The sequence below is a fragment of the Onychostruthus taczanowskii genome, unplaced genomic scaffold, assembly GCF_017590055.1.
Source record: "Onychostruthus taczanowskii isolate IOZ18803 unplaced genomic scaffold, ASM1759005v1 scaffold9, whole genome shotgun sequence".
Lineage (NCBI taxonomy): Eukaryota > Metazoa > Chordata > Aves > Passeriformes > Passeridae > Onychostruthus > Onychostruthus taczanowskii.
In genome coordinates this window covers 7,377,067-7,394,086 of record NW_024506993.1, presented here as the reverse complement: position 1 = coordinate 7,394,086, position 17,020 = coordinate 7,377,067, and the positions used below count along the sequence as shown (strand labels likewise).

General features: G+C 42.6%; 1 protein-coding gene across 1 annotated transcript in view; it reads left to right on the top strand.

Annotated features, from left to right (window-relative positions):
- The window catches only part of PTPRG (protein tyrosine phosphatase receptor type G), a 395,992-nt gene that overhangs the window by 366,380 nt on the left and 12,592 nt on the right, over positions 1–17,020 (top strand). The window contains exons 16-24 of the mRNA XM_041425638.1: positions 8,427–8,523; positions 10,262–10,344; positions 10,572–10,706; positions 10,934–11,068; positions 11,472–11,644; positions 12,875–13,010; positions 13,354–13,500; positions 15,338–15,431; positions 16,691–16,767. Coding sequence (XP_041281572.1) covers positions 8,427–8,523; positions 10,262–10,344; positions 10,572–10,706; positions 10,934–11,068; positions 11,472–11,644; positions 12,875–13,010; positions 13,354–13,500; positions 15,338–15,431; positions 16,691–16,767 — 1,077 coding nt within the window. The remainder of the gene's footprint in view (positions 1–8,426; positions 8,524–10,261; positions 10,345–10,571; positions 10,707–10,933; positions 11,069–11,471; positions 11,645–12,874; positions 13,011–13,353; positions 13,501–15,337; positions 15,432–16,690; positions 16,768–17,020) is intronic.

Genomic DNA, 17,020 nt, shown 5'->3' with positions numbered 1-17,020 from the left:
TCTCAATTATTTATGAATTGCGACCCCAGTGCTATTCATCACAGCTGGGTTTTACACCATTTAATTATTCAAAATAATCAACAACACATCTGTAAACTTGGTCTGGCTTTAAGCAAGCTTTGCTTCAGCTGTCAGACAATCACTGCTATTAACAAATGTTGGACACCTTCTGCCTGTGTTTTAGCAAAGAAAAACACTGCTCTAATAGCCTTATTTTTTCCCTTCCTCCTGGAGTTCCCTGCTGTGAGTGCTGTGCTGTGGCAGCTAGTTGGAGAGAGCTTTGGCCAATTAGTCCCATTCTGGGGAGCACAGGGTGCCCTCCAAAGGGAAGTTAAACTCCTCCGACTGCACTGCCTGCACCAAATTCTATTCTCCGTGCTGGCTTAAAACTTGGAGCGTCTGCTTTGAAGTCAGGATAGCTGCTCCAGATGTATTTCTCCATAGCTGAGGTCTCAGCTTCCTAAATGTAAATGAAATCTCCTGCTGGAGTAAGGAGTAGGAATAGGGAACAGGGTGATCTGTCTGGGATAAACCACCCGGCTCCCCTTCATTGCTGGTGCTCTGCCCTGCTGAGGCCTCGTGGGCCTGATTTGAAACCCAGGATTTTTCACAGAGCCCATAGGTTAAATGTTTCACAAGTGCCCAAACTGACTCAGAGGTCAGAGCCCCAGCTTGGAGAGTGGCTGAGGGACAGTGGAACCCGAGGTTACATTTATTCAGTAGCTGTTGGCGTGGCTGCAGTGCAGCTTCTCACATCCAGTCACATCCACGGTCCGTGTGCTGGAGTTGCATCTGCCAGCTATGGGGAACACTTAGCTAATGTTTTATGGAGAAATAACAACATTCCAGCTAAAACAGAAAATCCAGGGCTGCTAGCCTTAGGTGGAAAGTACCATAGCCATATCGTGCCTTATGCCTGTGGAACTTTTGAAAAGAAGTAATGGATTCTGCAGTCATACAAAAAAAATACGGCTTTTTTTACAGCTAAAAGGGGAAGGTGAGGAGGTGCTGAAATAACGTGATCAATATTGCAGAATAAATAAATCCTCCCAAAGGCAGCCAGTGCATGAGATTTTGTTTAAAAAAGAAATAAATCGATCAAAAATCTCCTCAGAAATTTCTGTGGCAGGAGGTTTAAGGTAGAAGCTGCAAAAGGAAAGACTAAGCTAGGCACACACATACATTGCCCAATGTGGAAGGTGAACATCCTCCACTTGTTTGTTGCTAGATTTTGGTGTCACTTCCTGTGTTTTTGGCAGCATATTTAGGGCTGTGTTGGGTTGGTTTTTGCAGGAAGAAGATTCCTTTAAAAGTAAATTGTGTGAATACTCCCTCCTCCTCTTGAATTGAGCTTTAATTACAGCTAAATATTCTGTGAATGTGCTTAGGAAGCATTTTATGTGGAGAGGAAAAAAGGACTTTGAACTCACAAATCTTCCCTTGGAAAGTACATCTAAAATGAATTCCTATTCCCGTTGGGTAATTGTAGTGCAAGTACCAGCTTTATTGTCTGATGATAGCTGGGCTTTCATATATATACAGAATTTTAAAGATTTCCTCTGAGTCCTGTGAATTTTCAATTTTTTATATAAATTTGAAATACAGGACCCAATTTAATATTGAGCAACAGATAGCTTTTTAAAATAAAGATCCTGTATCAGTAGTGCTAGTCTCTGACATAACTCTGTATTCAACCTTGGAGTTCAGTAGTAGACTAAAAATGTTCAGGAAAGGTTTTTGGCTTGCTCTCAGGTAGCTCCAGCACTGTCTTGCTGTGGTGTACAGGATGAGGTACCACTCCTTTACAGGGGCACTGGGGCAGGGGTTGAGGGCAAGACTGAACAGAGATTGAAAGGCTTCCTGAGCCAGAGATTATATCTATTCCTTGTCTAGCCAGGGATTTTCTTGGCATCATTACATCTAGTAGTCTTTGATAGACCTTTCTTCCATAAATTTCTAATTGTCTCTTGAACCCTTTTAGGCTTCTGGTGTCCAAAGCATCCCATGGCAGTGAATTCTACAATTTGTTCCACAAGAACAGACTTCCTTTTGCTTTTAATTTATATTGAATAACTTCTCTTGGTGCCTCCTACTTTTTGCATTACAAAGTGCGTCCCTGTTTACTCACATGATTCTGTCTGCCTTTATATTCCCCTTTAATAATCCATTTTCAAATCTGAAGAAATCTAAATTATTCACTTTGTTTTTTTGGAGGAAGCCACTCCAGACTTGCATTGAGTCATCCCCTCTGTACCTTTTTATCTTCTTTTACCATAACCTTGTCAGAAGATGGGAAGACCACAGCTGTGCACAGTATATGGCAGGTGGTTTTGGTGTAAATTTCAGTGATGTTTTCAGTTTTCTATTACTTTCCTCCTTCCTGACATAGTATTTGGTTTTTAACTACTACTGAGCACTCAGCTGACACCTCCAAAAAACTGTTGAGTGTGACCCCAAGGCCTCATCACTGTATGGCAATAGCAAATTGGGAACCTGTCAGCATGTATGTGTAGTTAAGGTTGTTTTTCTCCAAGTACATCACTTTGCATTTATCAGCATTGCATTTCATTTGCCATTTTATCACTCGGCCACTCAGTGCTGCGAGATTGTTCAGCTTCCCTTCACAGATAGCTTTCGTTCTAATTATCCTGAATAATTTGGTCTTGTAAACACACTTTGTCTCCTCTGCAATCCACTTATGAATAGGCTAAGTCCCTGTAAGGTCCCACCAATGTAAGTTGAACACTGGCAATTCCTGGGCAGGTGAGTCCCACCTCTATCCTGGTAGTGCACAAAGGTGAGTTTTCTTTTTGCTCCAAAATCAGAACACGTTTTTAAGTAATACTTTCTGAGAGGCCTTTTCACACATTTTAGAAATTGATATGCTGCTCTCTTCTAGGCAGCCTGTTGACTTCTTCAGGGACCTCTCCCCAGTGTGTTCAAGGCATTCACCAGCTCTGCTCCTCTATTGCAGTCTTGCGGTTTGCCCCACAGAGAAGTCAGAAATAGTGGGCTGCCTAAAACCCCTTCTGGATCTCAATTTAAAAACTGATGTCACATTTGTCGTCCTCTATTCCCCTGATAGCCTGACTATATAGGGCATGTGCCCTCCAAATTCCTGTATCAAAAAGAGTGTGAAGTGCCACCTCCCACAGCAGAGCTTTTCACTCCCTCCCCCTGGCCGGTTACTGGAATAACACAGGAAGTTTTTTTGAGTAATCATGTCCTTTTGCTCTAAGAAAGGAACACTAAGCCAAGAAATCACCTTCCATCCCCAAAGCTAACTGTGAATTTTTACACTTTAATGCAGTATTTGGATTTTTGAGATCAGGGAGTTTTACTTCCCTCCTCTGTAATTCTGGAGTGGGCTGGTCAGTGCTGCTGCAGGAGCAGTTAGAGAGGGGAATGCAATCTCTGCAGACCTCTCCTGCCTGTGGCCGTGTGAGCATAATGATTCATTGCCAATTTGGAGTCTGAACAGGCTCGCTGAACTCAGAGGCAGGCTGTCTAGCTCCCTCATCACATAAATTGAAAATATCTTTATACTCCAGTGGCACCTTCTTCTAAATGGCCTGAAATGTAAGAAAGTAACATAAATCTATATTTCCAGCAATGTGGCAGGGATTTGCTAACATTATTCTCATGGTTGCTGATGCTCAGGGCAGGGGTCACTGGCTCTTTTTAACTGGGGACCTCAGAACGTTAGCAATGGGTTGCATTGAAAACAGATAATGCTGCACTTTGCACACTTCTTGAGATACTAAAAACCCAGTGTAGTTATCCTGACATCCCTACGGATTAGACACAGCTCACACCAGGCACATGCTTGTAGCTGCATCTATACCAAGGAATTTGGCAGCAGAAAGATGCCATTTCAAAAGCATGCTGCTGGCAGGCAGTACTACATTGGGAATGTTTTATAACCTGGCCCAAAACTGCCTTAACTAGAGGTGTTCTCAGCCTGTGCATTGCTGTCCTGAAACCAGAGGGAAGCAGCACTGTGAAGCTGGGAGAGGAAGGATTGCTGCAGAACAGGGCCTTCCTGGAGTTCTCAATTCTTATCTCACTGCTTCACCTACCCTGAGAAACTGGCGTTGTGAATTAAGAGATGAAGAGAAGCAGTAAAAGAAGTTCAGATGTCTGGGGTTGCTATCACTAACCACTGTACCACAGCCATTCCCAAGGGTTGTGCCTGGAAGCCCCCCTTGGATGAGCCATTGGCCGGGCAATGCAAGGTTTTGGTCAGACTGACACCTCTGTCCCAACATCCTTTCCTCCCTCATGCATTTTACAGGAGTTTTTAGCTATCTGTTGATGTTATTCCTGTGTTGAGTGCTTTTGGTTTGTTTATTTTCACCTCTTTCTAGGCTGTCCCCAACTCACCTCTCTCTCGAGTGCTGTTGGAGAGTTTATACCAGTGCTAAATTATTACAGAAATCTACACTGTTCCTGGGAGATATCTTCAAATACTATCTGCAGTCTCTGTTGGTATGCTGTCTTCATGTTTGCTGTGATAAAACAAACAGAAAGAGCACTACCACAGAATTCTTGTAATTTGGGATTAAAATAATAGATCAAAACTGATATTGGGGGTGGATGCTTCCATGCTGAAAAATACCAATGTTAATAGCAAAACACAGCTACGGATCTTCTCAGGTTTAGTTGCTCAATTAGGATCCTTTTTTGTTGTGACTCCTCATTGCTATTCATAGGCTTTCACAGTTCAGCCCCTGCCAGGACATCAGCCTGAAGTAATGGGAAACAACAGCAGCAGTGCTTTGCAAGGCCAAATCAAGAGACCGAGTTCCTGCTCAGCCACTGTAGCAAAAAATCCTGCTCAGAACCTCATACTGCCAGCAAGACACTGGAGCAGTTTGATTTTACACTTAAATGGAAATTCTTTGAAGTTTAGAAGAAACTAATCTGTAACTTGTTTCAGAAAGGCAATTAAAATGGGTCGTTAAACCTGGGTGTATCAAATTCCAATTAGCATTAGCATGGACAATATAATTAAAAGGTAAATTAGCCATAATAGTATAGACTAGAACACTTCTTACAGTAACTAACAGTCAATTGAAACCATGTACTTTGGTTTCTGGGGTTGTCAATGATTAAGTTGAAAGGACAGAATAAAGCCTGTATCCATTCATCCTGGGACACTAATGTGTTCTGGGAAGTTAAACATGAGGAGCAGCAGTGTGCAAGCCAGCCATCATTAAAATCAGTGGAGGAGACTAAGCAGGATTAAGGAAAGCCAAAGGAAATATTCTAGAGATGAAATGTTTATGGATGAATTATGAATGTGGTGATACAAACACTATCTGTCCTACTCCAAGGTGCCAGTAACAGTTTTGTGCCTGCTGGGAGAGGACTTTGTTTAGGCTGAGCTGCAGTGAGCAGCCCTGACCTGATGACCTGCCTGCAAACATAGGTTTTAGTAGTAATGTAATCATGGTGGTGTTTTTAGTGCAACTGAAGGACTTGGTAGCCAGTAAGGTTTAGAAATCCCAGGGTATTCATTGCATAAGCAACAGAAAATGCTGGGAAAGTAAATATGACATATACATAAATGTGGTAAAACGGCATAATTAAGATGAGGACTTTTGGGGACTTTCTCCAGGGTGTTATTTATTAACAGTGGGGTGTCCTCTTCTGCCAAGGGGTAAATAATACTCTGAACAGAGGCACAGATAGCAGACTGCAACTAGTCTTGTCTCCTTGCAGCCCCCTGTGCATTGATGAAAGGTGAGCACCTCAGCTTTGGTAACAGAGGAATGTGAAGTTATTCCTTACTGGCTGGTGGAGGGAGCCTGTGGTTTAGTAATTTGCTGTTAGGATTTGGAGAGATGAGCCTCGGAGGGTAGGAGAGTGTGGATACCCACCCTCTGCTCTCAACCCCATCTGGGTTTTGGCACAGCCAAACCCAGGCCAGGAGGAGCTGGAGGATGTCCTCAGTCCCCTTCTCACTGACAGCTTCAGTGTCCCAAAGCTTTGGCTGTGTCCTGGACTGGAGGGGAGGGCGAAGACTTTAAAAAGACAAAAATAGCTGTGGTGTATTGGCAAGGGGAAGCTTTTGTGTAACAGTCTCCTTTTGCTGTGGTTCTGCATTGTGTACATATAGGAATCCACCATTACAACAGCTTTCCAGAGTATTAAAAACCATTTAGAATGTTATGTGTTAAGAAAAGCCATTTTCAGATCATCAGCTCTCACAGCGTCAGACCTCCTTTTCCACTGCTGTGTTTTTCACCATCTTAGCTTAATCTTCCTCTTCTATTAACGTTATATTGGCCAGCTGGGAACATGTACAGTGGAGGAAACAGCCACCATCAACATAAAAAGGTTAATTAAAATGATTAACCTCCCCAACAATTCCCTTATGGAAAAATCCTATAGAATTTAATAGAAAATGATACATTTACTATGTAGTATTTAAACTGTCAGAGAAAATTCCTTAGCAGGGAGGTAATTCCCTATTAAATTCTATAACTTCTCAGAGTATTCTCCACAGAACCTTATTGGATTAATCTGTATTAAATTCTACAGCATTTGGCATAAATTTTTCAATGCCAATAACTTCTAAAAAGAATTTTATAGTGATGCAGGGATGTAGGGTTAGATGTGAGGCTTTTCAGAAGCAGGCAGGGTATTTTTTAGGAGTGACCTGTAACAGTACAGCAGTGATGTTGTATGATTTCTAAATGAAAATATAGGTAAAACAAAATTACATTAAATCAACCTAACTTGTAAATATCGCTGCTTTTCCAACCATGACTTAGGCTGAACTGATCCTGCCTATTGTGTTATCTGAAATCCCTTGCTTACGGGAGCTGACAGGGAGAATTAGGGGAAGAGCACACTTTAATATGTTTTTTTTTATTTGATAGAAGTGGAACTATGAAAATTCCATTAGGGCCAGCTGAGAGTTTTGCTTGATTCGTCTTTGTCTTTGCTCAGCTCATCTCCTTGAGCGCAGTATGTTTCTCCCTGTGGAGGGTTGGGAAGAGAGAGAGAAGCAATTGTTATTTGAGAGTGTCACATGGATATAAAAGCTATAAAACGTACAAGGTTTTAGTATACTTTGCACTTTTAAAATGTAAATGTTGGGAAGATATCAAAATTGCTATGCAAGTCCTTGGTGAAATGTCTGCATAATGCTGAACTCCTACATCTGCTGTTTGTATAGCATTTCTTGTGATAATTTTTCTCTGTCACTTAGCTCATGATCTTTGTAGCAGCTGTGAGCTCCTAATGACTTTGCCTCTTAGGTTCTATACTGTTATTTTTAAAGTCTAAAGTACAAAGTAATTTGGCACTTCCTCACATATCCTGGGGGGAAATTGGTTCTGTTTGGTGCAATTTCTGAGAGTCACAAAAGATTTGAATAAATATAATTTCTTCCACAACTTCGTAAACTTCAAATTTTAATATTTTTTTCAAAAATATACCTTTAAATGAATAATATTTATGCTAGTGATAAAAAGAAGGTTCTCTTTTTCAGGAAGATTATGGTGAAACAGATGCTAAAAAGGTGTATCTTGGAAATGAAAAGACTCCTGAGTGATTCAGTTTGTAGGGCAGTCTCTGAAGGGTGTACTTCTCTAAGGGAATGGCTGCTTCACTTTGGAGTCAAAAAAAGGTTTGGGGCACCCTCCATTGCCCCATTCCAACAGCTGTGTATTCTGTTTTTGAACAGAGCAAGGGGTGGGTTAAGAACGTAAAAATTCCAAGGGAACTGGGTATTTAACCTAGAGCCCCAGCTAGACAGACATCTGCATCCCTGGCTTCATGAGCACCCTGGTCTGTCTGCTTTGTAAATGCACATGGCTGCAACCTTCTCTTCACTGGATCAGGGCTCTTAATCAGCATCCAGGCAGTGGTATTTAAAGCCCTCATTGTTATCTTCAGAGATCTCTTTTATTTATATTTTACAAAAGACATCTCTCTGCAGAGAACTAGCAAAAGGTCAGTGCCAAACTTAAATGTCAGAAACCCCATTTTGAGAGGTTATAAGCAGATAAGTTGTCCAGCGATCAAAAGTCTTCTGTGGAAATGTTTTTTGTTCTTGGTTTCTTACACTGCACTTGCATCTGAGGGACCCTGTCTTAGCTCCCCAAGGAGGGACAGAGTGGGGCATGGCAGGAGGTGCAGTGCAGAAGGTGGTGGACTGGTGGTCAGAGGGGACAGCTGGCACTCAGGGTGCTCATCTGTCCCCAAGCCTGTGGAGAGGAGCATGACCAGGGACAGCTGACGTGGCTCGGTGTGAGACCACAACATACAGGACAATACTGAAAGACTTTGTGTTTAACCCAGCAGTTAAAATTCTGATACTTTGAACATGCTTTCCATGAGCTGTTGCAAAAGGAGAGAAAGCTCAGGGTTTTTTGGACTGACAAATTTTCCATGTGAATAACCTTTCTGCCTAGGAAGTGCAGCGCTGTACGGCTGACATGAACATCACTGCAGAGCATTCCAACCACCCCGACAACAAGCACAAGAACAGATACATCAACATCCTGGCCTGTAAGTAAGCACTGGCCTAAGCACAATGAATAACCCAAAAGGGCATTCTCCTCTTGCAGTGTGTGTGTGACTGGGACAGTCAGGTGGCTCCAGGCTACGTTATTACACAGGGTGTAATAAACATGTGAAAGTGTGGCTGGGAGATCCTTTCCCGGTTAAAGGCAGTGAATGTTTTGACTTCTCTGGGGCCAGGATTTCACTCAACTTCTGTTTTAAAATGTTTCACAGCTTGAATGTCCAAGCATAGTTGTAGAAGTTTGGTATGAAATTTTGCAGAGGAATAACTGGGATAAATTGATGATCAGAGCTCTCCTGCCTGCTAATGCCTGAAAACTGGCCTAGGGGAAGTGCCTGGAGGAGCAAAGAGTTTTACTGATGATGCCTGGGATTACCCTACAGTCCCAAAGGTGCTAAATCTTGCGGAGTGTATCTGCTATATTTCAAACTGCTTTAGCTCTGTGTAGGATTTGGACAAATAGTGATCTTTGTAGCACAGAGCAGGCTTTGCCTGTATCCCTCAGAGAACTGCAAATCTGGACTCTGCTCTAGAATGCAAATTACCTGAGATGGAAGTACAGGAACTTTTTCCCTGTTGTTCTCTTATGTAGAATGGATGGCAGATGCAACTGTCATTGTGGTTTAGGGACAGACATGGAGAGCCCACTGGTAAAAAGTCACAGTGTTCACGAACATTGCAGTAAATCTTGAATGCTTTTGATGGCATAGGAAGGAAATGCATGTCCCTAACAGATTTTCAAGGTACTGGCTGAGGACCAATTCCCAGACCTGTGAAAGACTTGCTGTGTGGCCTTGGGCAAAGGCATTCATTTAGCTTGTCCCAGCTCTGATTTTAGACATAGAAGTCTCATCTCTCTATGTACAGAAATGTAACATTGAAGGAGGACTGAACAGGCATTTCAGTCCTCCAGATTATGATGGGCAAAGGCATTCATTGAGCTTGTCCCAGCTCTGATTTTAGACATAGAAGTCTCATCTCTCTATGTACAGAAATGTAACATTGAAGGAGGATTGAAGCAGGCATTTCAGTCCTCCATATTATGACTGGAGGATCTTCTCTCTCCATTGGTCCTCAAGGAAAGCAAATGAAACCAGTCTTTATACTTGAAGTTGGCTCACATGTCTCATCTCTGCATGAGCTGGAAGCACCATGTAGCCCAGCTTCTGCCTAGGAGCAGGACTATGATTTTTTCCTGCTTTAAGGCGGAGTCAAGCATTTGAGTGAAACAAAAAGAGGAGCTAAAGATCACAGCCTCAAGTCTGTCCTCATGGTGTGATGATGGTGGTGAAGGAGTGAGGACATTCACTCAGCTCCCAGAGCCAGCAGAGCTGTGTGAGCCCAGCACTGAGGAGAGGATAATGAGCTGAGCCAAGCAGAGGCAGCGTTTCACAGCCCCGTGGGGTGCCCTGGCTCTTTGAATCTCACTAACCCTGAGTGATGTAGATGATTCTAGAAATTGTGCTCCTGAGGCTCCAGTGCCCTTTAAAGAGAAGCTGTCCCAGCATGAACCACATACTTTAAGGGATGTGAAGGATGAAAACCTGCACATGAGCAGATGACCAAGAACAGATACCCCCATCTCTCTCTTGACTCCAGTCCAAGGCCAACCTCTCCTGTGTATTAGTGAGGGCAGCTCTGATATCCAGGAAATGGGATGTTTGCCTGCAGTTCTGCAGTGTGTTTCCCTAATGTTTCTCTGCTCTCTTTTTTATCCTGCAGATGATCACAGCAGGGTGAAGCTAAGGCCTTTACCAGGGAAAGATTCTAAGCACAGTGACTACATTAATGCTAATTATGTTGATGTAAGTTGTTTCAATGTTTTTTATCTGCTCTACCTTTAAATCCTTCTACAGGAAGGAAGTATTGCCACTTGTGATGTGATTGTATTTTCCAACTTCACCTGATAATTTTGCTACAAATTCCTCACTATTCTGAATTAGAAAAGCACCTTTCCTGTTACCTCTAAAATATTAATTTTTCTGCCATGATACTGCTTTCATCTCACTTGGCATTATGGTTTTCTTTGAAGGGTTACAACAAAGCAAAAGCCTACATTGCTACCCAGGGACCTTTAAAGTCTACCTTTGAAGATTTCTGGAGGATGATTTGGGAACAAAATACAGGAATCATTGTCATGATCACGAACCTTGTTGAAAAAGGAAGAGTAAGAGATTTTCTCATTTTTTACAGTGGCATCTTAGCACTTCCCAAATCACCTGGGCAGAATTTGTTTTAAACGGCTTGGGGTGATATGCACTGATACCTAAAGCATAAGTAACACAACACAGGGACACATCCTGAGCCATGATTTTTTTTCAAAAAGCTCTAGACACAAATACAAAGCAGCAGCTCAGGCCCTTACCCAACTCACCCACCTGTGTCTGTGTTCAGAGGAAATGCGACCAGTACTGGCCGACGGAGAACAGCGAGGAGTACGGCAACATCATCGTCACGCTCAAGAGCACAAACGTCCACGCCTGCTACACCGTGCGCCGCTTCACCGTCAGGAACACCAAGATGAAAAAGGTGAGCCAAGCCCTCACTGCTCCCATCCAGGCGTCTTCTGGCTTGTGTAGGACACAAGGCACACCATAGCAAAACTCAGCGTTTGCATAGGCAGCCTGGAGAGGCAGGTGGGTGGGAAATAAGCAAGTAAAGACGGGATTACAAGGAACCTGTTGCTAAGGTTTAGCCTGTATTTCTTTTTCTCAAGTGCACTGCAGCTTTGGTGTCCTTGTAATAGCTGTTATTACCTGTTCCCACATGTATTTTTCTTCTAACTCTCTCCACTCATCAGCAGGCAGAGCTGCAGGTTTCTTCTGTCAGGGCCCAGCGCTTTTGCAGCTGAGCAAGCCAGAAGGGACTGACGATATTTTTATGCTTCTTTTCCCTCCTCTCCCTCTTGTCTCTGCACCCTCTTTGTACCCAGGGTCAGAAGGGGAACCCCAAAGGGCGGCAGAACGAGAGGACTGTCATTCAGTACCACTACACCCAGTGGCCTGACATGGGCGTGCCCGAGTACGCCCTGCCCGTGCTCACCTTCGTCAGGAGATCCTCGGCAGCCAGAACCCCGGACATGGGACCAGTGGTGGTGCACTGCAGGTACGATGGCTGTGACAAACTACCCAAGGCAAGCTAGAGCACAGTGTGTGCCCTTCCGTGCCACCTAACACAAACACTGCAGGTTACTAACACAGGAGTGTGTCAGCCCCATGGGGTGCAGGTAGACATGAGCTCTACTTTGCCTATGTCTTAAAACAGCTCCAATGCAAAAGCTTCCCAGCTGATACAGGGTTTTGCTATAGACTTGATACTGAACTGCTGAACTACATTGCACTGGATTTGGAAAGCTCCTTGGTCAAAGCTTGTTTGTAGCCTGCCAGTTCAGTGCATGGCCTGGGCAGGATCACCTCTGCTGGGAACCAACAGTGTGGCTACATGGACACCTGGGAATGCAACTGCCAATGAACCACACTCACCCTCACCAGGACTTGCAGTAGATCAGTCAATATACTGGTTCAGGGATGTGATCTTCATCACTGTGTGAGGGGGCTGCACAGCACTATATCAAGGAGGAGGGGATGATGGGGGTTACAGCTCCTTCCTCAGCAGAAATGCAGAATCTCTGAAGAGCTTCCATCTTTCTTGGCCCAGGACTGCCCTCGTTCACTGTAAGGAGTTCTGGCTCCACAGGATTAGCCCCCTTTTATACCTTCCCAAAGTGCTGGTATCACTTTCATTTCCAGCTTCACTGTGCATCTTAAGGTTAACTCAAGGCTGAAGGCAGCCAGAGCCATCTCACAGCCTGGAGTGGCCTTGGCAATCCAGCGTAGCAGCAGCTTGGCAAAGGGTGGACCTCTGTATGGCTTCATCCAGCCAACACTAGTAACTGCAGCAGTGGAAACAGGAGCCAAGTGTGAACAGCCAGACTGTGCAGTCCAGGACCACAGCAGCCTTATCCTCATGCTGCTGGCACAGGTGTGATAGCTTGTATTGTGTCCAGCCTCATCTTGAAGCACAGAAATACCCACAGAAGGGAGGAATTATACACCTGGTAATATTTCCAGAAACCCAAAATATTTTGCTGGGAAACTTTAATGTTTGAAGACAGGAGGAAAATGGAAGCCCATGAACAGAAATGGGGAGGAATTATACACCTGGTAATATTTCCAGAAACCCAAAATATTTGGGAAACTTTAATGTTTGAAGATGGGAAGAAAATGGAAGCCCATGAACAGGAATATGTGAATATTTGCTTAGTTCTGTTCTAGCTACTTCTGCATTTGCTTTCATCTGGCTGTACTTCATGGGTTTCTCTTATGTTCTCTGTAGTGCTGGTGTTGGCAGAACTGGTACCTACATTGTGATAGACAGTATGCTGCAGCAGATAAAAGACAAAAGCACAGTTAATGTCCTGGGTTTCCTGAAACATATCAGGACGCAGCGCAACTACCTCGTCCAGACTGAGGTAAAACTTGCAGTGGGGTTGAATTTAAAGCCTTGTTCATTTTTGCATTGTAATCAAAAAGAGAATAGATTTTTCCAATTACTTCCCTGTAAAAATTAATTATATTAGTGATATTTTTTGCACTGGAATATCTCTCCTTTTTTAGATCAGAAACCTCAGATTTTGTTTTTGACTTATTCAGAGTTGTATGTGCTACATTTATAAATATTTATTCTGAATTTGGCAATATTTGCATGAGTGGCTTGTTTTGCACACCCTTTCCTTTAGTGTGCACCGCTCCTCAGACAAAGACATCCATTTAGGTTATTTCAAATGTCCACCTGACATGCTGATGTTTTTCTAGGAGCAGTACATTTTTATTCATGATGCCTTGTTGGAAGCCATCCTTGGGAAGGAGACTGAAGTGTCTGCAAACCAGCTGCACAGTTATGTTAACAGCATCCTCATTCCTGGCATAGGAGGGAAGACACGGCTAGAAAAACAGTTCAAGGTAAGTCTTAATCACTGCCATCCAGAGGGACCTAAATTTCCTACCCTCTTTTATATGGCCTGTCTTCACTCTCCATTGTCTTGGCTAAGGAGCCAAACCAGAAAACTTGATCAGCACAGCACAACATCTTAAGAACTTCAGTCCTGTACAGTCCTAGCTTCACTGCTGGAAATCAGTGCTCATGCTCTTCAGTCAGAGGTGAGAAGAGGGACATGGGCACTGGTTTGGACTGTGCTGCTGGTCTCCCTGTTCCCAAGGGGCCTGGGATGTTCCCAAGTCTGTGGTTAGCTTGGCTGGAAGTCTTCCTCCAAACTGTGGCTCTCATGTGTACAAATATGAGGAAAGACAAGAGATGAGGTTCTTTGCACCACCTATTATTTCATCAGTGTAGATAAAGAATTACAAATGTTTTGAGGCTAGGAAACACAATATGCCTTTCTTATTACTAATCATGATGCTTGTTGTGTTTCCTGCTATGTCATGGCTGCTTCCTTCCTGGCCAAGGTAATTTCTTTTTCCCAGATCTCTTATTTGAAACTTAAGATTTTCTGATTGCACTTTATTTGAATACATTGTAAAATATTTTGTGAGAGTTTGTGTCATGAGGAGACACATCACATCTGTTTTCACAGCTAAACTCACTCAGTTAATAACTACCCAATAACTACCCAAGGAACTGAAGCTGTTAAATTACACCAGGTGCGAAGCTATTTAAAAAATGAATCTGAATTCACTTGTAGGAATCTCAGTATTTCTCCATCACTCAAGACATTCCAGATGCTTAATTACTAAATTAAAGAAACAAGTGCAAGCGCACGCACGCCCACAGAAAATGCAGGAGGAGGCAAAGATTTGTTATTTTAAAAAGTGTTGCACTTTCACAGACAATTCTAAATTATGTGTATAAATTATATGTTTTCTGATGACTTGTGCCAAAGTTTAAAAACCCTAAGTGCCATTTTCAGAAATTACTTTCTCTGACAACATTTTACAGTTATTTAGAATCCCCATAACTTCTAATGGGGCTTATGCCAGTGCACAGATGAGTTGAGTGCTATCCTGTTTAGAGTGCATTTCAAACTGGGATGTGATCAGCAACAATTATTAAATATTTCTCTTGTTTCTGTTGCTGCCACAGAGCTGTCAGAAAATAACTTGTGCTCATGCCCCAGTAGAGCAATTTACATTCAACCATCTTAGAGTGAAATGAAGTTGGGTAACAAGGTGTGAGTGCAGGAGATGTGAAAGCCACCTTTACTCTCTTTGCTCCCAGTGTACTGGAGGAGTATTCAAATACAAATCTGCCTCTCTTCTTGCTTCTAGGCAGCCCAGAATGAACATGGCAGACCAGAGAATGTAGCCCACAGTCTCAGGTCTCAGATGCCAGTGTGGTGGGTCCCCCAAAGGCCTGGCAGAAAAAGACATTCTGCAGGAATGATCTGGCTGTTATTTTGGGAAAAAAATAAAAAAACAATATTAAAGTGTTGTTGCTCTATTTTGCTAGCTTTTATTCCTCAAGACTTGCCTCTGACTAAACATATCTGAAATGCTGCGAAATATATTCTCAAAGATAATGAAATGTAGTGTTCTGTGAAAATACATTTTGATGGAACTTCATATGCAGGATGTTGCAAGGCTGAGAGCCGCAGAGATCTTTTTATCTATTAAACATGTTGTATGAAAAGGATGATTTCCATTGGAAACTTGAGTACTTTAAACAAGTTTAACAATGCAGTTTATTCTTCTACTAATGCATCTTCGCAGGAGTTGGCAAAGAAACTTTCTCTCTTCGTTTAGAGCGCTCTGAGGGCTGACTTACTACTTTATTCTCTTTCAGCTGGTTACACAGTGTAATGCAAAATACGTGGAATGCTTCAGTGCTCAGAAAGACTGCAACAAAGAGAAGAACAGGAACTCATCAGTTGTGCCATGTAAGATCACATCTTGGGTTTGATTACTGCCTAGCATAACTTTGTACCGAATTCTCCTGGTGTTGTGCATGAAAAGACATAGCCACTAGGAAGGGGAATTGTAATCTTTTGTTCAGCCCAAGCTGTCTTGTCTTTCAGCATTACCCTGATGAAACTGAACAAAAGGAAATAGTTGCAGTGTCAGCCAGATATACTGTCCAAGTGAAGTGTTAATTTGAAGTGCTTAAGAATTTGAATAATTAAGTAGTGGATAAATCTATGGAATACTGGGAGATTACTTTGATACCAGCTCCCAGTTCTGGTGAGATCTCCCAGAGTGACTGGCACAGGTTGTTTGTAATTCAGCTACTGCACTCGGTTTCTCTGTGTGAGCCACCCCAGATTTAAGGGTATTTAGTGCCTGAGGACACAGTTTCACAGTCATTAAAATGGAATCTTGTGTGGCTGTCAAGCAATATGTACTTGCACCAGACCAAGCATGGGCACAGCGTCATCCCCATCACATAACCCAGAGTACAGGACACAGAGGACAGATGATAGCCAATAGCACAGAGCAGTAGTGGCACAGAAACACTCCATCATGAAGTTTGTTAATAAAAAGGGAATCAGAATACATCTTAAAAACAGATGGGAACACACTAGAAATAGGCTGTTTGATTTGGCCCTTTGTGTCATGCAGCTGCACTGATTTCAGTTTGGCTTTTGGGGGCTGTCAGAGAGTTTGAGGATGATGTTGAACCCAGCCCTCAAACACAGGGAAGCTTGGATCTGCAGAAGAGCACGCACTTCTGGGAGGTTCCCCATTAGGGAGGATGTTTGTCTCTGGAGGTTCTCTCACCCTGTGAGAGATGGCAGTGCTACAGAGTGGTAGGGAAAACAAAATAAATCAGCTGGGTTTGTGTGCAGCTGGAGACAAATGGAACACTACACACAAGAATTACCCGAAATCCCCTGTTATCACTGCATATACTGTTATTTGGTAATTCAGCCTGCTGTGAAAATCTTTGCTATAGTAAAATTTGATTCTTGAAATTACTTTGTCCTTGTGGGAATATTGTGCAACATTCTCTTTTATATCCTGTGTTAGCAGGCAGTGCTTTAATGCAGTTAAAGTGCTGGTCTGCTCCTGTGGGAGATGGGAGCTGCACACTGTTTGCTTTGTTAACGGCTGAGAAATTCTTACTTTCTGCATTGTGCCATGATCAGACTTTGATCTTTTTTTCTTTTCCTCTGTGTTTTTTTTTTTCTTAATGTTATAGCTGAGCGTGCTAGAGTGGGCTTGGCACCACTGCCTGGAATGAAGGGAACAGATTACATTAATGCCTCTTATATCATGGTGAGGAAGCCAACACCTAATTACAAAGTAAAATCAATTCTAAGGTGCTAAATACCAGATGCCTATAATTGTCTTAATTCTGTATGTAATGGCTGTGTATTAACAGATGAGATTTTAACACCTTCCCCATAATGTAAAGCTATTAACTGTGTTTTATTAAAGATTCTTGCCTAAAAAAATTAATTACAAGATGCATTTAGATGGAATGTGTATTTCTGTGAGATACAGTCAAATAGATACTGGGATTTAAAGT